This window comes from Gobius niger (assembly GCF_951799975.1).
Source record: "Gobius niger genome assembly, chromosome: 20".
NCBI classification, from domain to species: Eukaryota; Metazoa; Chordata; class Actinopteri; order Gobiiformes; family Gobiidae; genus Gobius; species Gobius niger.
In genome coordinates, this window is record NC_136871.1 from 26,185,867 (window position 1) to 26,210,233 (window position 24,367).

General features: G+C 40.9%; 1 protein-coding gene across 1 annotated transcript in view; it reads left to right on the forward strand.

Annotated features, from left to right (window-relative positions):
• Positions 1-24,367, forward strand: part of LOC306979668 (inositol 1,4,5-trisphosphate-gated calcium channel ITPR1-like) — a 123,957-nt gene that overhangs the window by 6,988 nt on the left and 92,602 nt on the right. Inside the window, exons 3-8 of the mRNA XM_079578741.1 lie at positions 651-721; positions 14,017-14,126; positions 14,551-14,637; positions 16,818-16,976; positions 23,438-23,536; positions 23,629-23,712. Of these exons, the coding sequence (XP_079434867.1) occupies positions 651-721; positions 14,017-14,126; positions 14,551-14,637; positions 16,818-16,976; positions 23,438-23,536; positions 23,629-23,712 (610 nt within the window). The remainder of the gene's footprint in view (positions 1-650; positions 722-14,016; positions 14,127-14,550; positions 14,638-16,817; positions 16,977-23,437; positions 23,537-23,628; positions 23,713-24,367) is intronic.

Sequence of the window (24,367 nt, forward strand, 5' to 3'; positions counted from 1 at the left end):
TATTAATGCGACAAATGTTCATTCACTGGAGAATAAGATGGATTATATTTGTCTGCTACGCTCTTCCCAGAAGATGGTGAAAGAGTGTTGTGCTGTTTTATATTCACTAAGTCCTGGCTCAATGTAAGGCGGAGTTTCACAGGTGACCCTCGGGTGAAGAATGATGTCAGAGTCAGGGGAGAAGGAGTAGGACGAAGAAGATGAAGTTGAGGAGGAGTGAGTGAAGACAGCACAGTGGGTGCGGAGGGAGCTGCGCAGAAGGAAGTGTATGGAGGAGATAGAGGAGATGACAGTGCAGGACACCACGCTGTGAAACAGGGACAAACCCAGGAGGCGCTGGGGAGGATCAGAGGAGACTGAAGGGGAAGGAGTGCTCCGGTTTCCCCCACCTCCAAACTTACTTCATGAATTTACCAACAAACAAGTACATAAATACAAACATTTTGATACATTGTTTTCTACTATATTCTTTTGTATTATTTTTCATTTTATCGTTCCCAGCCCTGCCATATTGAAATAAGAAGGGTTTGGTCGGTACATTCAAACAATGAGACCTTGGCCTCTAAATGTCAAACCATAATGTCCTGAAAACAACAACCCCCTGTTTAATCAGGTTTTAATAATAATATTTATCCTGTGTCTCTCCTCAGACTGGTGGATGACCGGTGTGTGGTGCAGCCTGATGCAGGAGACCTCAACAACCCTCCCAAAAAGTTCAGAGGTAAGATCAGCTGATCCTTCTTCTAAGAGCATGTAGTATTCAATGCAGTTGCAATCATGATAAATACCATCTCACACTATTGACCAATGAGCCAGACACTTCCTTTCTGCTTGTTGTTTGAGTTGCGGATTAGTTTTAGACTCTTCACACGTAAAGTATTGCAGCTTCCATGTCAACATACTGACAGCTCCTCATGGTAAGATCCCTCCTGACCACGGAGCTGAATGTGTTTTGTGACTGTCTTTGATGACAGCCCTCTGAACTTCAAAAAAAACGGCGCTTCCTTTGACCGTGCCGCTGTGCACTGAGAGCTGCTCGCACCTCGACCACAAATAGCCCAAATCCATCTAGTTTCCTTTGCACTCTCAGATATGCGCTTTACAAACACAAGGCGGGAGATTGGTGGAGGTGCTATTATTAGTTCACATACAGGAAGTAGGAGAGATGACCCGCAGCTCCGAGGAGGCTGGAGTTCATGTCGGAGGGAGGGAGAGGCGCTGGTGTAATGCATCATTCAAATACATTCTTTGGTTTAGCAAGTTTGATACAAGAATGTTGAATATTACCAAAAAAACATTACCCACCATGCTGTACTAGTCTATATCATGGGCAAAAGTGTTGTTTTGTTGATGAGCTGAAGAAACTATGTTACAAATGAGTGCCAACTGCTTTTATTAGCTTGGAGCGGACGTTAGCAACATTTGCATCACAAAGCTAACAGAGCGTTTTATAACCTAAAGGCTGAAATACTGTGTGGGCCGGGACCCAGTTCACAAATTGCGAACGGGTATTAGTGGACATCCAAGTGTTAAAGGGGGAACCTTATGATCTTTGAGTGATCTTTGAATCTTCCCCTGCTGCTGTTCTTGGCACAACGGCGGCAGCTCCCTTAAAAGGTCCTACATTCAGAAAATGCTTCCCTCCCCTCTCGAGCTAAGCTTAATCCTTTTATCATGGAGTAAAACACTCGCAAAGGCATCACCACAGCAACACAAGGGCTCTGGTCTTTTATTTTCCTTTCACTTTATTTAAATAGCTGCACAGCGAGTAAGGGGAGGGTTTGTGGGTGGCGCTTATGGTAGGACAACCAGGAAGTGAAACAACTGGATATTTTGTGTCAGCTGTTTTAGATCAATAATGCGTTTTGTAACGAACAAAGTGTAAAATAGTGATGAAGACGTACTTGAGATTATTGCCAAAATGCTACCAGCCCGGGCTGTAAGTGGATGTGTAGTAGTGGCCTCTGTCCCACTCCCGTCAGCTGCTGCAGACTGTGAGGACTGTTCATGTCTCCGAGGCAGAGTACCCTTCAGCTCGGAACTAACAACTATGAGAGCAAAGTGCGACAGAGGTGTATGTTTTCACATTGTTTGTCTTTGCTTCTTGTGGGAGCTGTTATTGTTGTTGCTCCTCCTGTCTTCAGCTGTCCCGCTGAGCCCCGTGTTAATCCTCTGATGTGGACTGATGAGAGCAGGGCACAGGGCCAGAGTCAGCAGCCTGGTACTGTCCTGGAGTAGTTATGTCTGACATTCCCTTTTTTATGTAAACACGCAGTAAGAGCGCTCTATTTAATGGAAACAGGCTCCAGCTCTGTGGAGGATAGCCACTGTCTGCAAGTGCTGCACACTGGGCTTATCTCAGTAGAACTTTACTGGTCTACAGGACTGTTACAGCTATTTCTCCTTAATGTTTACAGCGCACTAACATGCAGTCTCGACAAATTATATCATGTGTTTTTTTTTGGCTGCACAGTTATTTTGAAAGTTAAGGCAAGAAAATCTATTATTGTAGAGATATTTTAAGTGACAAAATCTAAATAATGGATGGAGCCAGGTTTAAATGTTAGTTACAAAGATTTATTTTAGATATTTTGGATATCATGTGTATATCTACGCTTGCCTTGTTTTTGGGGTTCAAAACATAATCCAGCTAGGAATTAGATGTAAAAAAAAGACTGGAGAAAAAAAAATGAAATGAAAGATATTGTTGCAAGAGCAGGAAAGCCTTATTTTGAGTAAACGGGACCTAAAGATTTGTAACGTCTCCGCATGGGTGTGTATATTACTACCTGTTTTTTGCTGCTGCTTTCTCTCCGAAAGGAAATGGATAACAGCGTCCTCTCAGTCGTCTTACGTCAGGGGTGTCCAAACTTTTTTCATGGGGGGCTACATATTGGAGCGTACACGGGGTAAAGGGCCATGGGTCGGTGGTTAGTTCCAAGAAACCTTCGAGTAGCAGAGGTTTAAATTGTGCCTCATGCCTTTATTTATGCTTAAAACCTTCATGCCAGCTCTGTCTCACAATCAAATGCAGTTGTTAGGTTAGAATTGTGTAGAATTATTACATATTAAATAAAAAGGACCATCTCTGATGATGTGAACCGATTCAGCAAGCAGCCCGAGGGCCACCAAAAATTGGTCTGAGGGCCACATTTGGCCCGCGGGCCGCACTTTGGACACCCCTGTCTTACGTACAACTCGTGGGCACCAAACATGTCGATATTTGTACATTCATACACATGTAACCAGGACGCCATTCGACAAAACATCCTAAAATATACATAGTAAAGCGTGAGATTTTTTACTCTGACACCTAAGATGTTGCGCGAAATATCGATATTTTCACCTGCCTCGCCTTAAGTTGTACTATATTACAATAGTCTCCTTAGCGACCCATCATTTAATGTACCTGGGGCAACCGTGTCAGGAGCAGTGGGAGAACTTTGGCAGTAACAGCATCTAGTTTTGAAGTTTGGATAATTACAATGGAAGATTTGTGTGTGTGTAATGATAATGTAAAGGACAGCGTCGTTTCCCTCATCGTTTCATCCGTGATTTATATAAAAAGGTCAGTCTTGTCTTGAAATGTGAGTCAACGCGTTTTGGCTTTCGATGTTCACTCCATGATTATTCTTCTCTGTTGTATAACTCTATGATGTTTCGTTTAATCGGTAGAACGGTGTCAATGCAGCCAAACGTGGGTGTCTGAGCATTTACTTTTAGAATGTCCCCTATTCCCTATACGAGGCTGCGTTTTTTTGTTTAGAGCAGACGGTAGCTTCAGGACAGTCACCAGGATCTGTCTGTGTCCTCGGTGCTTCCTGTTGCTAATAGCTCCAGAGAGGGGGAGGAATAGAGAAAGAAGAGAGGGGGGGGTGTAAGAGGAAGTGGTCATGGGAAGCCATTGGTCATGCTTCATTCACTGCACGTGTTTTTATGAGCTTTTCCTGTCGTCCCCTACAGGATATGAACACTAGACAGGACAATATTAAGAGTGCATTATTGACGTTATTGCACGGCATTGATCAGTGGATTAGAGTACATTATCATTTATATTGTGGTATTATGTAAAAAGCATTTCTTCATGCCATGTTTGTTTATTTCCAGTATTTTGTTACAGCTTGGTTGCTCCTGTGACTTGTGGCCCCGGAAAGCTCCCACCTTTAATATTATTCATTACTAATATTTTTCATGTTTTATCTTCCCCTATCCCAAGTCAATATGCAGACTCCTGTTGTATTTCAGCTCTGACTAATCCTATGTACTTCACACAAACTGCTGCTTTCATGGCTGGTTAACACCGGACTAATATTTAACGTCGTCTTAGTGAAAAATGCTCACTCCCACAAAATAACCAAAGAGCTGCTCTTGGAGCCGCGTGACTGGCTGTGGCTTTTAGGCATTTTACGATAACATCTGGCGGTTTTAGTCGTCAACCAATGCATAAAGTTTTTACTCAGTTGTTTCTATTCATGTCAGTTCCTAAACAATATAGCAGGCTTTGTATTTACTTAAAAAGACAATATCTCTTGGTTTAACTTTGCTTCAAAACATGATTACCATGTCCTGTTTTACTATAGGATTATAGTCATCTAGTTTAGACAGCCAATACTTTTTTTTTCCTGATACAAAATCACCAAATCCGATACATCCTCTTTTATCTGAAAATAATATACGTTTTTTGTTTATGCCAGATCTGTTGCTGCATTTCAGACAACTGGTAACTGGGATGTTTCCCACTTGAAAATCCAACTTCTGACCTCAGAGCATTCTAACTAAATAAAACCAATGTATACAGTTGGCTATAAATAAAATGCTGAAGTTATACAAATGTTCCTAATCCAAAACATGCTGAATAACGTTGTATTAATATATTAATGGGAAAGGCTCAGTTCACAAGTATTTCCCCCTTAAAGAATTTTAGAGTTAGATAATTTATATTTCTGTGAAAATGATCTTAATCCCAAGTTAAAGTTTTATCATTTACGTGGCTACACATCTTCTCCACACGGGTCGCCTGTATGGGACTCCTGTCAAAGACCCTAGCTCAAAGAAGAACTAAGTAACTTGCTGACCTTAATAAATCCTTTTCATAGTCCCTCTGGGGGTAATGCAAGTGTTGATGGGATGATTGGGGGGTATTTCATCTCCCCCTGGTGTCTCAGAAAACCATGCTTGCAACTTTCCCTGCTCCAACCCGGAGGCACCAATACACACTAATGGAATCACAAAGAAGATGCTAACAGGCTAACGGACAAAGCTAACTGTGGTCTAGTGCCACTTAAACAGTATTTACAGCCAAGTTTGAGTGACAGAAATGATCTCGTGTAATTGTGTAATTGGGTTGTGGTGCAATGTACAATATCCCTCTGTCCCTTTGTCTTTTCTGTCAGCGTAGTATTTACTCTCACGGACAATTAATGAGTAAAAAAAACACAACATGCTACGACACCTGCCGTGGTGCCTATGGCCTCTAGGGGCATGAGTACATGATCCAAGTATAGTTAACAATTAAACATGTTTATTTTCTAAGCGGATAAAGGGGGGTTCTATATTGTAAGGCGTAATAACACTGTAGCACTTTGACGTCCGCGCAGTAAAGTCGAAGTGATCCTAAGGTGTTATTACATATCGCATATATCGGGATATTTCAAATTCAGATAAGCTGTTAAAGGGATATTTCAGGATTTTTGACATAGGGCCGCATTTCCTAGTTATCCAGAGTGTTGCTAATTTCTGGAGATATTTTTTTTGTAATTCATGCAGTTCTTATGTTTGAAGAGTTTCGTGGCGCTAGGCTAATGCAAGGCTAGCACATTTCTACGATATCAGCTAGCCTGCATGTGTTTATGTTTACATTTTATAGTGAGTTTTCAATAAAACTACTTGTATGTGGCTTTGACTTAACATTTCATTTCAAAGCTCTCACATTGTGGAAAAAATATCGGGATATATATGGTACATAGATATATACCCTAAATATATCGGGATATGACTTTTGGTCCATATCGCCCAGCCCAACTTGGATCGTGTAACTACTCATGTAACCGTATTTAAATAGGGAAAACGTGGAAGTGCTTGGTTGCTTCTAACTTCACCCCCATTTGGGTCCATAAGGAGAAGAGAAGAGGCTAAATGCTAACAACGTGTTTGATGTTTTTGCGTGACTGAGCGCACGCGTAAAGACCAGACAGGTCAACTTGTCTTAGCTCAGGTAAGAGCATATCTCAGTATGGAAAAATGGTGGCCTGTTCCTTTAATGCTTTCCAATGAAGTCACTAATCAGGTGACAGTATTCGACAAAGTGTTTTATCACAGATAGTGCAAGCCCAGTGTAAATGATTGCTGAGTGACCCCCGGTTTGAGCTATGGCCTTGTTATTAAGCCCTCGAGGTAACTCTGCGCCCGTGTCTTGGGGAGTAGAGGCTGTAAAACATTTCTGGAGTCAGAGGAATGTTAACGAATGCGCCGCTCATTCGTGTGCAGTTCGCTGACCCCAGAAGGAACCCTCCATCTCACAACCCAAACAGTTCTGCTCCCGCTGACGGAGATTAAAGAGACCGCCGCTACACCGAGCAGTCATGGACCAGGCTCCAAACCTCTGTTATAGACTGTATGCGTGTTCAAAGTGTGATGAAGTGACTGTGTCAAAACAATAGGGAGGTCCATGTCACAAAGCTGCCTTGTAGAACTAGTACTGCTATGACTGCAGGGGTCACATGGTATCAGCAAAAGTCCCATAGTTGACCGGACAATTAGTCAGATTCGAATCAAAAACCGGATTCAGATCAAAGTCCCTTTTTAAATCGTGCAATTAGCAATTTAACAAATGCAGCAATTACAAAGCTTTATTGGCATGCATGAATATACATCTTGGCGCTTAAGATAAGATAAGATGATACTTTATTGATCTCACAGATGGAGAAATTGCATTCAACACAAGCAGAAGACATACAGTAGGTGTTATTATTGATGATAATATGCATGAGCTGGTTAGATGAGCGTTATGGGATGTCTTTCCCCCGGAGCCTGAACACTGATGGTGGAGTGGGAGCGGACAGAGGCGGTGACGGGGCGGAGGTGGGTTGCAGCACAGCCGGCAAGGGGACGAGGCCGTAAAGGAGAAGGGTTAAATGCGTGATCCTGGGCGATGATTGACTTCGGCGAAGGTATGGCTGCGATGCTGATAGGCTGAAGCGGAGGTGCTGCTGATCACAAGCTGATGATTGGATGAAGGCAATCTCCGCTGTAATGAGTCTTCGAGTTCGAATTCACGCCGTCGATATTTGAAGCATACAACATTCTTTGCAAGCAACAATGTATTATTTTTATTCTTATTTTTTCTGCACTCACAAACACAATCTCGTTCATCATTGCATATTGCACATGTTTTTAGTATGTGTGTCCTGATTCGATATTCAGTATCGGTATCGGTAACGGATCCAGTTTGAGAGTATCAGTTTGGATCAGGTCCAATACCGGCTGTGAATCTGCGGTCCTGGAGCTGCTCCAGCTTGCAGGTTTACTACAGCGCTGCCGGAGCCGCTATGCTATTGCTAAGCTACTACCGCTAACAGCCGCAGGTTGAATACTCACCAAAAACATAATAATAGCAAAGAAAAGTTCCTTGTTTCCTTTGCAGTGCTGTCATTGAGTTTTTACAGCGGAGTAAGAAACTCATGCAGAATCAAATCCAACAGGGTGATGTTGAGAGTGCTCTTGTATGTGCGCACTTTTTGCATAATTATTAGCCATGCGCACTCCTTTTTGTTTACCGGTATGTCTTTTACAGGCCCTGAAAATTATGCAATAGACCTGAATGGCCTTTAGAAGCAGATAGAGCTGAAACTATTTTATCTACTACTCAAATGCTGTAATAATACCCAATGAATGTTACCTTCTAATTTAAAATTCAAAGCTAAATCCAAAACTTCTGCATGTTTACAGAAAGGCCTGTAATAGACGCCGATTGAATATTCTGTAATATGCAACAGATCACAATTGACTAATTCTTACAAAGGATATAATATACATATTGTTAATATATGTTGTATAATATATTTTAATATATATTATATAAAAAAATGATAATAAGATCATATCGGGAGCTCAGAAAGTGGATCAGAACATCCCTAGTTTCTAGTGAGAAATCAGAGCACCTTAGGAAAATCTACGCAGACATTCCTTCTTGCTGTGAGACACGCTAACCGCTGCACCACCCATGTTTGAAACCTGCTAACCCTATACTAGTCTCTAGACCTCTACAGAGGTTTCATAGGGTAGAAATATGAACTCTTAGTTTAACTGCATATTTCTATTGGCTCTGTATGTTTAAAATGTGCACTGTGAACTGAATCTTTTCTTATTGCAACAACAATACATGGTAGAAATCCTACTAAACTAAACTGGCATTCTTTTGTCTTTTCACTGCACTGTTGTTCTCACATGAAACACTTATCGATCTTTAGAGCTCAAATTGCCTTTACTACAAGACATCTATTGCTAATATTCAACTTTGATGCTATCTTTTTTTTCTTTTCCTCCCCACTGTTTCATGAGTGCAAGCACTCATGAAGTCTTCGACACAGAAATCTGAATAGCTATTAATTGAAGTGCATGCCACCCCAGACCGTTAATTCTTCACATTAGCGGCTGCGAGAGTGATGCAGCTCGCTTGTGCTTGTGCCGTATCTGCAGACTTGTCTTCGCTCTTAACTCTCTCATGCTTTCACGCACTTCCTCTGCCCAATCTGATGTAACAGAGAAGCAGATCTACCAGACTGAGAGTTCACATTGGGAGTCCCCCCCTCTCTACATCTCTCTCCCTCGATCCCTCTCTCCCGCCATACCCAGTCCCTTTGGCCTTATTTGGTCATGTTACAGACACCATTGCAGAATCCCATAGCAGCGAGCGGGAGAGAGGGGGAAGGATGGACACATTGTACTTTAGAAATCTCTCTCTAGTCTTTTAAGTGGAAGAATGATGGTTTGGTGTCGGATGAAGGCATAAATACAGAGAGTGGTTCTTAGCATTTCAAAACAAACTAATTAAATGAAGACCGAGTAAGTTGCAGCAATGCTGGACATTATTGCGAGTCTAATTTTAATTAAATATTATTGTGAGCCGTGAAAGTCAAAGGTCGTTGAGCTTAGACTGTCAGCTGCTGCTCCTATGCGTTTCTAGCTCTCGCCAATCCTGATTGTTCTTGTTAAAAGGCATGTTTCCGCGCGTGTGCAGCTTTGCCAGACAGTGGGAGTAAATCAAGGCCAACCACTGCCATAGAAATACATTTTGTGCAAAAATAAAAAAAATTTTTTTTTTAGACCACAAATTGCTGCTGTGGCAATATCGACTTCCCCGGGTCTCTCTGCACGAGCCAATCCCGTGGCAGAAACAGCGTGTGGTTTGGAGCTGGAAGAGTAAAGTTATTATCATTGCACTGTCTCTTTTCTTGTTTGGGGTTTATTTAAACTGTCTGCCTCTGTCTGTCTTGTCTATGTTCGTCAGTGATATTACCAAAATATAGTTGAAGAAATCATTTATCTTATTTTGATATTCGTCCAGCCTATTGTTCTAGGCAATTTCTATAAAATATAAATACATGTAGAAAGTTGTTCTGTGATTCCAGCACTCATTACAGTGCATTAGACAAAACTGTAATTAAAACAAAGTTAATACTAGAGGTGCACCGATCCAACTTTTTTTGCTACCGATACCGATACTGGAGTTTGAGTATCTGTCGATATCCGATATTTAGACTTTCTTTGAAGTAGTTCTCTAATCTCAGAGAAAGGAGTCAATTAAATTTTTCACTCAATTTTAAAATCAAAGTCATATTTTATTGTCATGTAGTTACAGATCAATTATGAATTATATCTATTGGATTATCTAATGGATAAACATTATACAACGATCACTGGACTTTTCTACACTAAACATCCTTGTGTATATGACAGACTTTAGGTTACATTAATATAAACAACTCACATGAAGTGATCTGATCATTACAAATATAGATCAGGTCTCAAACTAAAATACAAACACTTGACTTCATATGGTTGTTTTATTGTATTAGGCTTCTTCCCATCATAGTTTCTGACCCAGCCTTGATTAGTTTTTAGTAGCAGTAGCATGCACCCGCTAGCTTTAGCATGCTATTGCTAGCACTGCATTTTGTGCGGCGATCAAAAATTGCAGAGTTTCAACGAAATAAGCGATTGAATTCTCCAGGTTTTTAGCTTTAAAATGATATACAGCATGCCCATATTCACTTAGATTTAGGTGGTAAAAGTGTTGTTACCCGATCGTATATTTTGTAGTATCGGCTCCGATATCTGATACCAGTATTGGATCGATGCATCCCTTGTTAATGCAATCACACACATTTTCACAAAGTTTTCACTGGTTTGACATTTTTTGTGTTTATCATTTGACTTCCTTATAGACACAGACGGCATCTCGTCATAGAAGGGGGCGTGGCTTCGCCGGAGGGGAAAATAGAATCTTTTGGGAAACACATGTTTTCACTCTTTTTAGCCTTTTTATGTTGGAATATGAACTTATTTATCACACATAAATAAAGTCAAGTGTAAATCGGGTCCATATGGATATTTTCTCACAGCAGATTGTTCAGTGAAAAAACGGCAGTTGTAGCTAGCGCTAGCTAACCGTTAGCATTAGCCCGATGCTAGCATGTAGCATCATGTTAGCATTCTCTGTTTTTTTATGCATTTATGGGCTGTTGAACCACTTTGCTCCTCTCCATGTCTTAGTACCTATATTTAATAGAAAACTATATTCATAATTCAGCATTTGTTACAGTAGTTTTTAAATAATTAGAGAAATTTTAGATTTTTTCAAAATTGTTTTCCCCCTTAACTGTTTTCAAGAATGACCATATATGGGCGATTCCAGAGATGCCGTCTGTATCTATTGGACAAAGGCACAGGAAGTGACATATGTAGAGGTTAACATTTTTAACCGTGGCCCTGTCAACCATGTCATACAGAATTCGAAAGAAATATCCGTTTATGTCACAAAAGACACAAAAAAAACATGATTAATACTTAGCGCAGATATTATCCATCAAACTAATTCAAAATAACAAAAAAGATTCAAACCTGTCCCTTTAAGCACAACTGCCTGTCTCAGTGAGCTATTTTTCTTTTCTTTTTCCGCCGTCGAGCACAAAGAGAAGCGCCGTCATGAGGTCACCACCAGAGCCTCGAACATAATTGGTTGCGCACTCAATGTTTTTGCATTCAGTGACAATAAAGGTCTGCTCTTTTCTAGTTGTGATTTCAGGGTCAGTGAGAGAGTCATTGCTCTGTGAAAGCCCAGCGTTCAAAGTCCAAATGAAAAGTGAAAGAGTGTTTAGCCCGCAAAGGAAGAGAAAAGAGGAAGTGCTGCAACTGTCCGAATGCAAATAGTGTTGAAATCCCTCGTGGCCAGGGCGGCTCCGTATCTATGAAAATGAGAGGACAAGAGCACAACAGGCTCGTCTCACTGTGTTCAAGGCTACACTATTATCTGAGGCACAAAGGGGCCGTTGTGCTCATCACCGCGTTATCAAACCTTTCTATTTTTTATCATCAGGAATTTCACCGAGTTATTTCAGCCTAAATAAACACAATATTTCTATTTTTTGCAGCTAAATATTTACGCTATTTCCACTTCTGCTTTAAATGTACTGTATGTTGGAATGATTAAATAACAATATATCCATCTAATATATCCATCTAAGCTCAGAATCAAAACAAAGTAAGACACAAACAAAGAAAAAGACAAAAACTGAACTTAGCACTGGAAGTAAAGGATGATCATGTCAGAATTGTAGGCCCTCGTTGTTCCAGTCCCAGTCCAAGTTTGAGTCACTTAGGACAGTGGTTTCCAAAGAAAGCGGGGAAACTGTTCCATTGTACAGGAGCTTGAGGAGAAAGCCTGTTCCTCCAATGGTGCTTCTGGAAACTGTAAGGACCGCCACAGACCTCTTGAACCTTTTGAGTTATGAGCAATCCGCTGTCCCTCACAAACTCACACCGGTTCATATGGGCTCTTGCCTTTTTGCCATATGTAACTTCTTCTCACAGTGTACGGACGTTCCTTTATCTTACACTACGATGACAACACAGGGCTTATTATGTAGAACATCTCTCTCCTCTGATTGTGGTTTAGAGATTTTGATTTATCTTCAGAAGCTGTGAATACTCACCATGTCGGCGGTGAATTTCCTTGAAGCTTCTATTGCCACTTTGATGTGGGAGCAGGACGGGGCTGTGTTTGAAGTGCCCACAGACACACGCAGGAGGGGCAGCTCTCGGACACACAGGACAGGGTTTGGGAGGAGAGGGACCCATTCGTCAGCGATGTAAACGGTCCACACTGTTGCTCACACTGTTTTTTAGGCTGCGTTTGTGTGTGCTTTGCTGAGTCTTAAAGAGTGTATTTCACCGTTGAGTTTACCCATATAACTTAGAGTGTCTGCTCAAAAGATGAGGCAGCTTTTGAAACTCTGTGTCCGAGAGTCATGTCCAGAAAAGGACAATATATACTCCAAGTCCAAAGAGCGGTCCTCAGGTTGACACGAAGGTCATGCGTATCAGACTCTGCGTCAGAAGAGGAGCACCAGTGTACAGGAGGCCCATTACCAAAACAGGCAACATTTTAAATATCATCCACACACTGCAAACCCAGGATACTAGAACCCGGAAGCATCCTGACGCTCCGATTTTATTGCACACATGGCTGCGTATGTGTGGGAGAGGGACCCAGGCCTGGAGCTTTAGCCCTCAGGCTGTGGGATCTGCCATCGCAAAGCCTCTGCCTGGTACTATTCAGCTTAGGTGGCTCCTGTGCATGCTGACTTTCAGACTTGATATGAATAAAAGACCACTGTAAATGATGGTGGAATACTTTCTGACAGGGGTGTCTTACATGAAAGTTGCAGTTTGGCATAATAAAAGTCTCAAAATGTTTACTTTGCTACATATCTTATTTATGCTGATACTTGCACACAAGACTAATGAGATATTTGTGTCTCATTGAGTCCATCATCAGTGCAGCGTGGGCTGGGTTAATGATCAGTTCATTTTCATGTAGTGTAAAGTTCTCTTACTTAACAAAAGAAACACCTTTCCTGACCCTGGGCTTGCACTTTTTGGAGTACCACAGTAACGGCTAATCTTAATAACAAGCAGAAAACTCTTATATTTATTTCAGTGTTATCGAGAAGATGATATTACTAAATTGAAATAAGAAAAACCCTCCAACCTTTATTAATTTGTTATATGATATTATTGAAGCACGTTCAATTGGAAAAGATCAAATTTGAATTAAAGGGGAAGGTGGAGATTTTTTATTTGACACGGGATCCGTTTCTGTGCTACTGGGCAAACACGCGTGAATGGGAGTGAAACATCTTTTGTTTTTTTAAGTGAGTCATCTTCATTTTACACATTTATTATTATTATTATTATTTTTTAAATAGAGTTCGGGAACTCTAACTTGAAAATAAATCGGGGTTTGCATAACATAACATGACAAACAATTGTTCAAGTTGTTTCATGGCCACTTTCCAGGGTCACTTTCACAGTATTGCAAGCAAAAACTAGCCTTCGAGCCTGCACAATCGCTAAAAATGCTTTACAATCACATGGACAGTATTTTTTCACAAACCACAGTGTGTTCAATATACTGAAGGAGGACAAAACAAATTTCATTTCACTAATAACAAATAATTGGGCACACATATTTTGTTTCCAGTATCAGCACCCCGAGTCACAATGTTTTTTTATTTTATTGTGTGCACTACACACTAAAATCATTATCTTTCTTTTGGGGCTATTTTTTTGTCTTGAATAAAAGTGAACAATAAAAGTGTCGTTTCTCTGGCTCATCGTAATAAAGGTTCACAGTTGGTTCAGGATGACTTTTTTTGGCCCCATACTGCATGACGTGTGATGTATCGCAAACGCGCCTTATTTCCATGCAATAAAACTCTTCATTTGTTTGTTTAGACTGCCTGTTCAGACTGTGCCCCATGAACCGCTACTCTGCGCAGAAGCAGTTCTGGAAAGCAGCTAAACCCGGAGGAAACACAGACACGGTTCTGCTCAACAAGCTCCACGTGAGTCAAAGTCAAATTCACAACATCATCACCTCCTTCTCGCTCTGCCGGATCAGAAATACTCCCACACAGCTCTCCATCAGAGGCCACCGTCTACTCATGTCCTGATGTACAGTACAATATGCAAATGTAATTTATGTGGCTGGTTTGTGCAAAGAACAAGGTGAACAGGAGCACTTGCAGGCCTTAAATGGCATCATGAAGCATTTCATTGGATTCAAACTGACATTAAAATTTGACAAAGGAAGATTGGAGTTGGATCATGCTTCTTTAAGCCATGCTGCCATAGAGATGCATAGATTATGGCCTAAAGTCGAAGCTGCTTCTAAAGGTTACATGCTCAAAACCCTTTCTTCTCACTTATCCCCGGTGAGTGGACTGTGCAGCTGGATTTACGATGTATTGCCGCCCCCTCTCTCTGCAGCACGCGGCCGACCTGGAGAAGAAGCAAAATGACTCTGAGAACAAAAAGCTCCTGGGGACAGTCATCCAATACGGCAACGTCATCCAGGTAACTTATTCCTAATACTCTTCATCGTGTCTGTTTCTGTTGTCGGAAGACTTGTCAGTTTACCAGTGGCCTCTGAGCGAAACACAAGGACATGGAAAATAAGCGTTTTATTTAAGGGCGTGAAACTCATCTACGAGCGTGCAGAAACAATGATTCCCCAATTACACCGTGCTCATGACAAAGAGAATCTACAGCGCTCCTGTCTCCTGTTGCTCAATCTTTTTAGCGATTGAGCGTAATAATACCGTTATGTTTGGTATTATTACCAAATATAACGGGTATGTTTGGTAATAATACACGTTATTACCAAACATAACGGGTATTATGTTTGGTAATAATATCTAACACATCTTTAGCACTATCTTACTCATCATTGGTCAGAAATAATGACCTAAAACAACTGAAACAAAAAAAAAAACAGTAGTTTCCCTTCCTGATTTTCACACAACCTCTCCATAAGGCAGGAGAACCTTTTTGCCCTTGGGGCCCAACATTTTCAGTGCAAGGTAACCCGGGGCCCAATCAAACAATTTATCGTTGGTGTGATTTATTTTTCACTTTTGAAGTGATGTGAACTGAGTAGTTATGTTACCGTTTAATAATTAAAATAATTACTTTGCTGGAAAAAAATGTATCTTTATTTAACATACGCATAATCCTGCACATGTTCATCCAATAATTCATAAAAACTAACCTCATATTAGGAACACAGGATAATACACACATTTATGATTGGGATCATATAAAAACAAAAATTACAAGTGGAAAGAAATTAGGTACTTTAAAAAAAATGCATCAATATATAATGATTTTTTTTTAATTAAAATACATAAATATATATATTTAAAGATAATGTGTAGAAAGTGTAAGTTATTCCCTTAATTGTGCAAATTCACATTTGTTCCTCCTACTGTGAAGGGTGTGTGCTTTTCCACCACGAGTGTGGATTAAAAAAAGTCATTTTAAAAGTGCTACTAATGAGATTCCCTCTCTCTTGATGCGACACACGCCTGCTTCCCAGATATGATCAGGTCCAGTCTGGGTGGAATGGGAGAAAGGCTCAGTCTTAGAGTCGCCTCCAGTGTTGTGCTGAGTCGGTTTGGGGCTTTAGTCTTGGTTGTGGTCACAATGGAGAAACCTGAATCACAAAGGTAAAGTGAAAGGGAGAAGCAGTTGCACAGCTCTGAGAGCAAGGCTTGGGCACTCCTTGGAAACAACAATCCAGAACGAGGCCAAATCCAGTTTGTCCCACTGCATCTTCAATAAATCAACATTACAATTAGTAAATTAGCACAGTTAAAAATTAGCACAAATAATAAGATCTATTCCTAAATATCTTAGAACACAGAAAAGGGATCCACTATCCATAAGCGTCCATCTCTGGGATCTTCAGGGAAGAACTCATCAAACTGTCCTGCCAGTTGTGAAAGGTGCTGAAACTAAATCAGTGATCAAGAATGTCAGACAGAAGGGAAACAATAGCCATCCTCATTTCCTGAGTCCTTTTAATCCACAAAGCAAGTTTTCTTCTTAAAGCTTGGATTATGTTAGCAACAAAAAATATGTTGCTATTTCTCCCTTGAAGTGATGTGTTCAGCTGGTTCAGGTGTGAAAAAATATCACAAAGGTAGGCTAGTCTGAAAATGAAATCAGTGTTTGTGAAGTGCTGTGCAAGAGGGGATTTTTTTTGTTTTGTTCATACAAACGATTAAGGACCAGTCGTCTTGATAGCCATCTCACCTCCCTTTGATAAAGTAGCTGCACGTGGTCTGCTGTATAATATGCTAAATAATGTTGTTGATGTGGGTGGTGAATGAAAGTGTACTGTCTAAGATGACACCAAGACTTTTGACCTGAGTGGAGGTGGGGATCAGACAGCCGTCAACAAGGATACTGAAGGACCAGGATCTGGTGAGGGTGTCCTTGGATCCAATGAGTAGGACTCCACTTTTTTGCCATTGAGTTTGAGATTATTTGTGCACTAAAATAAGTGTTAATTGAGACAAAGTTTAGAGTCCAGTCTAAGCATGGTCTTAAGAACTAAACCCGGTTTAGACCAGACTAAGTTTCCATAGTACCAGAGCCAGACTCGTGTTGAACCTGGTTTATGAAATGGACGTGGTAATGACGTGTTTGTTTCTTCACTGATGCAGAGTTTTGACATTTGTATGTCTCCTCAGCTGCTGCACTTGAAGAGTAACAAGTACCTGACAGTGAACAAGCGGCTGCCTGCTCTGCTGGAGAAGAACGCCATGAGGGTGATGCTGGACACGGCCGGGAACGAAGGCTCCTGGTTCTACATCCAGCCATTCTACAAACTGCGCTCCATCGGGGACAGTGTGAGTTATTCACCTTTTCTACCTTTGCTGTGCAACAGAGATGCTACAAAACAGAGGCAGAACTGACACAGAAACGGCTCATGGATCATTCACCGGTGCATTTGGTGAATGTCTATATGGGATTTTTTACTTTAGTGAATGGAACATACACTTCAAAGGCCCTTTGAATTTGTTTTTCTCTACTTTCTCTTCTGATGATTTTGCTCAAGTCAAGGTCTATTTATTTCTTTTGAGCAGAGTGTAATTTCTGTCTCTTACACACATTTGTAATTCACAGTGAATGCTCACTTTGAGGCGCCAAGTCACTGTCATGACTCAATCTGTCTGATGACTTTTATTTGACACTTTAAAACCTTTTTGTGAATGAAAGCAGGCCATGCTGTCTTGTGGGTAGGACCTGGAAAATACATACATTGACTCAAGAGTGTTTAAGCCTGATTTATGTTTCAGTGCTGACGTGTAGTCAAGCAGAAAGAACTTTAAAGCAACATTTCACCCAAAAAACAGAATGAAAGAAAGCATTTTGTGGTGAGCCGCTTATCTCTCCTCAGATCTGCCTGTAACTTTACTGAGAGCAGGACGTCTCCAGCTCGTCTCCATGGAGATGTTGACTAAATGTTGCCAAATATGAATAAATACAAAATAAATTGGTTTGGTCCTCATCCAAATCCTTTCTCGGATTAACCACTGCAAACTGAGCATTTTCTTTGTCTAATTAGTAGCTTGTCATTATTAGCACTTTTTGTATTGGCCCTATTAGAATCCAAAAAGTAATGCAGTGTGCAGCATGCGATGTGAAAAATTAGGTATTATTCCAAACTAGAAATGCATTGCGCCATTGCGATTGACTGCGGAATTGCGGGAAGCGAATGCAGAAATTGCATAAACTGTTTAAATTGCATAAATTGCTTAATTTGCATAATCAAATTTGCATAAACTGGTAAAATGCATAAAATGTCATGTTGCATAAACTGTATAAACTGCATAAAGTGGTAAAATGCATGAATGGGTTAATTTGCATAAATTATGTAAATCTTTAAAATTCATAAATCCTAAATGGCATAAACTCTTAAGTTGCATAAACGGTTTAAAATGCATAAAGTGGTTAATTTGCATAAATTGTTAATATTGCATAAACTTTTATATTCCATAAACTGGTCAAACTGTTGAAATGGCCTCAGTGCTTGATTGGCAGAAGCTGCACAAATGGCTGAAAGGCCTGGAGTCTCCCCATTGGCTGGATTCCCCCATACACACTAATGCAAAAATTCCAAACTCTCGTATAAAAAACTGGAAAACTGCAGAAGGCCAATTTTTTCTCAAAACCCACAAGTTGCAGAAGCTGAACATGCACAAAGTGCAGAAATTGCATAAAATGCAGAAAAAAGTGCAGAAAAGCATGGATTTGCGGCAGCCCCATTATAAGTCAATGGGAAAAATCTCCGACATTTTGGCCGATTGCGGAAAAACCGTAAGTTGCAGAAGTCCCAAAAGTAATAGCACCCTTCTCCTCAACATGCGGAACGTTTTGATGCATAACTTGCATAAATTGCACAAAGCATGAAGGTGCTGAAAGCTCTAGAAAATCGGGAAAAAGATGGAAGAGGAATAACTAGAAAATTTTGCAATTGCTGCGCAATTGCGATTGACTGCGGAATAGATCTAATGCAGAAGTCACCTGAAAAATCCTTGAAAATGCCTTGAAACTGTTACTCTTACTTTCTTTGAAACTCCTGAAGTCCTTGAAAGATTTGAAACATTGAAACTCCTGAAATCTTCAAAACTATTGACACCTTGAACCTCCTGAAATCCTTGAAATTGTTGAAACCTTGAAACTGTTGAAACCTTGAAACTGTTGAAACCTTGAAACTGTTGAAACCTTGAAACTCCTATAATCCTTAACACTGAATTCTTCACCACTCCTGAAATACTTGAAACTCCTGAAATGATCCGGTAACTATGGGAACCTGGTCTGGACTTGCCCTGGATTCTGTGGTTTTCCTGGTTATGGTTGTAATTCCGGTAACTATGGCAACCTGGTCTGGACTTGGTCTTGGTCCAGGTCTTGGGTCGGATATATGTCTGGGTCTTGGTTTGGGTCTTGGTTCGGGTCTTCGTTCAGTCTTGGTCTGGGTCTTGGTTTGGGTCTTATTCTGGGTCTTGGTTTGAATCTTGGTCTGGGTTTTGGTTTGGGTCTTGGTCCGGCTCTTGGTCCGGGTCTTGGTCCGGGTCTTGGTTCGGGTCGTGGTCTGGGTTTCGGTCTGGGTTTTGGTTCGGGTCTTGGTCTGGGTCTGGCTTTTTGCTCCGGTCTTGGTTCGGATCTTAGTCTGGGTCTTGTTTCGGGTCTTGGTCTGGGTCTTGGTTTGAATCTTAGTCTGGGTCTTGTTTCGGGTCTTGGTCTGGGTCTTGGTTTGAATCTTGGTCTGGGTCTTGGTCTAGGTCTTGGTTTGAATCTTGGTCTGGGTCTTGGTCTTGGTTCGGGTCTTGGTCTAGGTCTTGGTTCGGGTCTTTGTTTGGTTCTTGGTCTGGGTCTTGGTCTGGGTCTTGGTTCGGGTCATGGTTTGGGTCATGGTTTGGGTCTTGGTTCTGGTCTTGGTCTGTGTCTGGCTTTTGGCTCCAGTCTTGGTCTTGGTTCGGATCTTAGTCTGGGTCTTGTTTCGGGTCTTGGTCTGGGTCTTGGTTTGAATCTTAGTCTGGGTCTTGTTTCGGGTCTTGGTCTGGGTCTTGGTTTGAATCTTGGTCTGGGTCTTGGTCTAGGTCTTGGTTTGAATCTTGGTCTGGGTCTTGGTCTTGGTTCGGGTCTTGGTCTAGGTCTTGGTTCGGGTCTTTGTTTGGTTCTTGGTCTGGGTCTTGGTCTGGGTCTTGGTTCGGGTCATGGTTTGGGTCATGGTTTGGGTCATGGTTTGGGTCTTGGTTCTGGTCTTGGTCTGTGTCTGGCTTTTGGCTCCAGTCTTGGTCTTGGTTCGGATCTTAGTCTGGGTCTTGTTTCGGGTCTTGGTCTGGGTCTTGGTTTGAATCTTAGTCTGGGTCTTGTTTCGGGTCTTGGTCTGGGTCTTGGTTTGAATCTTGGTCTGGGTCTTGGTCTAGGTCTTGGTTTGAATCTTGGTCTGGGTCTTGGTCTTGGTTCGGGTCTTGGTCTAGGTCTTGGTTCGGGTCTTTGTTTGGTTCTTGGTCTGGGTCTTGGTCTGGGTCTTGGTTCGGGTCATGGTTTGGGTCATGGTTTGGGTCATGGTTTGGGTCTTGGTTCTGGTCTTGGTCTGTGTCTGGCTTTTGGCTCCAGTCTTGGTCTTGGTTCGGATCTTAGTCTGGGTCTTGGTTCGAGTCTTTGTTCGGATCTTAGTCTGGGTCTTGGTTCGAGTCTTTGTTCGGATCTTAGTCTGGGTCTTGGTTCGGGTCTTTGTCCCAATCCTTGAAACTGCAGAAGTATTTGAACTGCAGAAGTATTTGAACTGCAGAATTATTTGAAACTGCAGAAGTATTTGAAACTGCAGAAGTATTTGAAACTGCAGAAGTATTTAAACTGCAGAAGTATTTGAAACTGCAGAAGTATTTGAACTGCAGAAGTATTTGAACTGCAGAAGTATTTGAAACTGCAGAAGTATTTGAAACTGCAGAAGTATTTGAAACTGCAGAAGTATTTGAGACTGCAGAAGTATTTGAACTGCAGAAGTATTTGAACTGCAGAAGTATTTGAACTGCAGAAGTATTTGAACTGCAGAAGTATTTGAACTGCAGAAGTATTTAAACTGCAGAAGTATTTGAACTGCAGAAGTATTTAAACTGCAGAAGTATTTGAACTGCAGAAGTATTTGAACTGCAGAAGTATTTGAACTGCAGAAGTATTTAAACTGCAGAAGTATTTGAACTGCAGAAGTATTTAAACTGCAGAAGTATTTGAACTGCAGAAGTATTTAAACTGCAGAAGTATTTGAACTGCAGAAGTATTTGAACTGCAGAAATGGCTGAAAGATCTGAATTCCCATTAAAATGAATGGGCAGAATTCCCCATACAAATCAATGGCAGAATTCCCAAGCCCGTAGAAAAAAACTGGAAAACTGTAGAACTCAAATTTTTTCAGAAAACTGACAAGTTGTGGAAGCTGAACAAGCACAAACTGCAGAAATTGCTGAAACTGTGGAAAAAACTGCAAAATCTGTGAATTTGAGGAAGCCCCATTATAAGTAATGGGAAAAATCGGCCGAATATCGTCCGATTGCGGAAAAACCGGAAATCGCTGAATTCCCAAAAGTAATAGCAGGATTACGCAGTCAATCAATAATAAAGAACATGAAAACCAATAATTGACTGCGGAAGAATTCCGCAGTCAATCAATTAAAAAAAAGAGGACAAAACAGGAATAGCAAACTTAGCATCTTTTTGAATGAAATGTTTGTGAAACAATAGTATAGGTGGTTTTCATGACGTTCTTGGAGGTCAAAACACTTGCAAGCGCCATACTAGCAACACTGGCTTTGAAGGCTAGCAGGCTAATGTTCTCGCCCAGACCTTTAGATAAAAGTTTAGATAAATTTGTTGATTTGTTCAAGCTCCAGTGAAGTAACTATACATTAATTCACCAGCTCGCTTTAGCTAGCTGCTGTTCGCGCCTGGTGCTGTCATTTAGTAACACACTCCTTATGTTAAAATAAAACCTCACACAATAACAAAACAGAAAGAAAGGAACGGGAGTGTGAGCCCTATCCCCCCATTTTACCCAAAAGGTGTAGTTTATTCCATTTTGTATTTTTTTCAAGTGTCTTACAGGCTAACCGATACCCTACTGCTAGTATGTGGCAAAGACAAAGCAGTCATGTTATGATATATATATGATTACCGTCTTGCCAAGGTTGTGACCCTGAAGTGAAATGTATCTATTTATATTTGTATGTACTTCAAAATAATATTATTCAAGTGCTGTGCTAACACTACTCTAAATTTGCTGCCACATTGAGCCTGTAGTTCGAGAAATGCCACAGCTACCATAGAGATCCGCCATCTTTGCAGCTGTTAGCATATATTTCCACTGACTAACATAAACTAAAAACAGTATAAAAAAGTGGAGAAAAAAGCCGTGGAACAACTCCGTTAGCTGCTGAGTTACTGCTGGTAAATACATCTAACACACTGTGGTGTCCAAGTGCCTTAATGTGAACAATAACTCCAGTATTTTAACTTTTAAAATCTCCATTAGTTTACAATTGCTGCTAATCCCATAATGCTTAGCAATATGACATCACATTCCTGAACTCTATACTGATCTTCCTCTATAAAGTCCTCTGCGTTGGCTGAAAACAATGAGATGACCTTATGTTGACCTACTGCAGTGCTGTACGTCAAACAAAAACAGCAGCCACCATGAAACACTCCCTCTCTCCTAATCTCCGGTCTCCTCCCGCCTTTGCATGTCCTCTGATCTGAAATCTCCAGTTGGCAGAGCGTCTTCCCTGTGGCTCCTGCTCTAAGCTCCTAATCACCGGGCCACGGCAAACACAAACTAAACTGTTTGTCTTAGATACCGAGAGTTACCCGCGGGCAGAGTGTCCCAATGAGATCAATGCCCTCCTGCTATTTATAATGGCACCACGGGAGGCATTTGGAGATGGTTGATAGGGCAATTATCCTTGGAGTTAAAGGAGTGAAAAGGGCACTGTTTTTAGGGTTCTGCTTCAAACAGCCGGTCTGTGGCAATGCAGACATGACCACATTGTTACATTGTTACAGCTAAATAAGACTTGACAGTTGCTCAGCGGCAACTTAATGAATGAGTAATCTTTGAAATTATAAAATTAGCAGCTGGAAAAGGGCTCTGTAAGAATAAGTTTGATTTGACTTAAAAGGACTTCAACAAAAATTCAGAAACACATTTTGCTGAACAGGTCTAAACACCAGGAGTTACATCCCTGTGTTAAGCTTTATACACTGCCTGTTCCAAAAAAAAAATAGGTCAGGTCTAGGTTCAGCAACACCTTGTGCCCAAAGGATGAGATCAGCTGATGACCTGAACATCCTGAACGACCAGGTTATTCCATCAATACATTTCTTATTCCCTGATGGCACGGGCATATTCCAAGATGACAATGTCAGGATTCATCAGGCTCACATTTTGACAGAGTGGTTCAGGGGCGTGAGACATCATTTTCAGTCCCCATTGAAAACATCAACCTAAATGTATTTTTTCCAAATTGTATTCATATTTTTATTAATTTTAATGTTGTGGTAAAAGGAGATATGTGCCATTTTGTTCAAAAACAGCCTCAATGGGTGCCCAATGCAATGTTGAGTAATGAGTTGTTTATAAATCAGAAAAAAGTATGTTTTGCTTCAATAGTATGACAAACGCTCAAGTCGTGCGCACCTTTCACATCACCGTCTGAATCTGGAATGGGAATATACATTTCCTTTACTTTCTTCATGCTTGTGTGATTTCCAAATAAGATCCCAGTGTTTGTTTTTCTTGCAGGTCGTGATTGGGGACAAAGTGGTTCTGAATCCTGTGAACGCCGGTCAGCCGCTCCACGCCAGCTCCCATCAACTCGTGGACAACCCTGGATGCAACGAGGTTTGTCTAATGATGTGCTAAAATAAACATTTATGAATTAATTTTGTTTGTTGGGAATCCTAGTGTGTGAGATACAAACTTTTTCTCCTCAGGTGAACTCGGTGAACTGTAACACCAGCTGGAAGATTGTTCTGTTCATGAAATGGGGCGACAACCAGGAAATCATCCTGAAAGGGGTGTGTATTTCCGTTATTGATTTAGCAACAGTTATTTTTTTTGCCAGATGCTCTGCCTCCTTCGTCTATCCCTTTTAACGGGCTGTTTGCGCGCGAGCGTCACGTGACTTCCGGAGTAGGTTTGTCTTGTCCAAATAAATAAATAGCTCCAGATTACACGGCAGGCAGTGAGTTACTGACGAACAGTCACAGCATCATGTTGAAACATCACGTCAGGAGCAAAGAATTCACTGGAGGAAACTTCATGTTAGGTGTTTATGTCAGAACAGCGCCAAGATTTTGAACGAGCCTGCTTTAAAAAATAATAATCTTTAGTATAAATCCTTTTTCGTTTAATGTTTAATTTTAGAGGTCCAACGAGATCCAAAATTCCCTCCGAAAAAAATCTTTGTAGCTATTATATCAGCAGTATAATCCATTCAATAGATACAGACGGCATCTCGTCATAGAAGGGGGCGTGGCTTCGCCAAGGGGGAAAATAGAATCTTTAGAGAAACACAATTTTTCACTCTTTTTAGCCATTTTCTGGTGGAATATGAAATTATTTATCACACAAATAAAGTCAAGTGTAAATCGGGCCCATATGGATATTTTCTCACTGCAGATTGTGCAGTAGAAGTGAAAAAACGGCAGTTGTTGCAAGCGCTAGCTAACC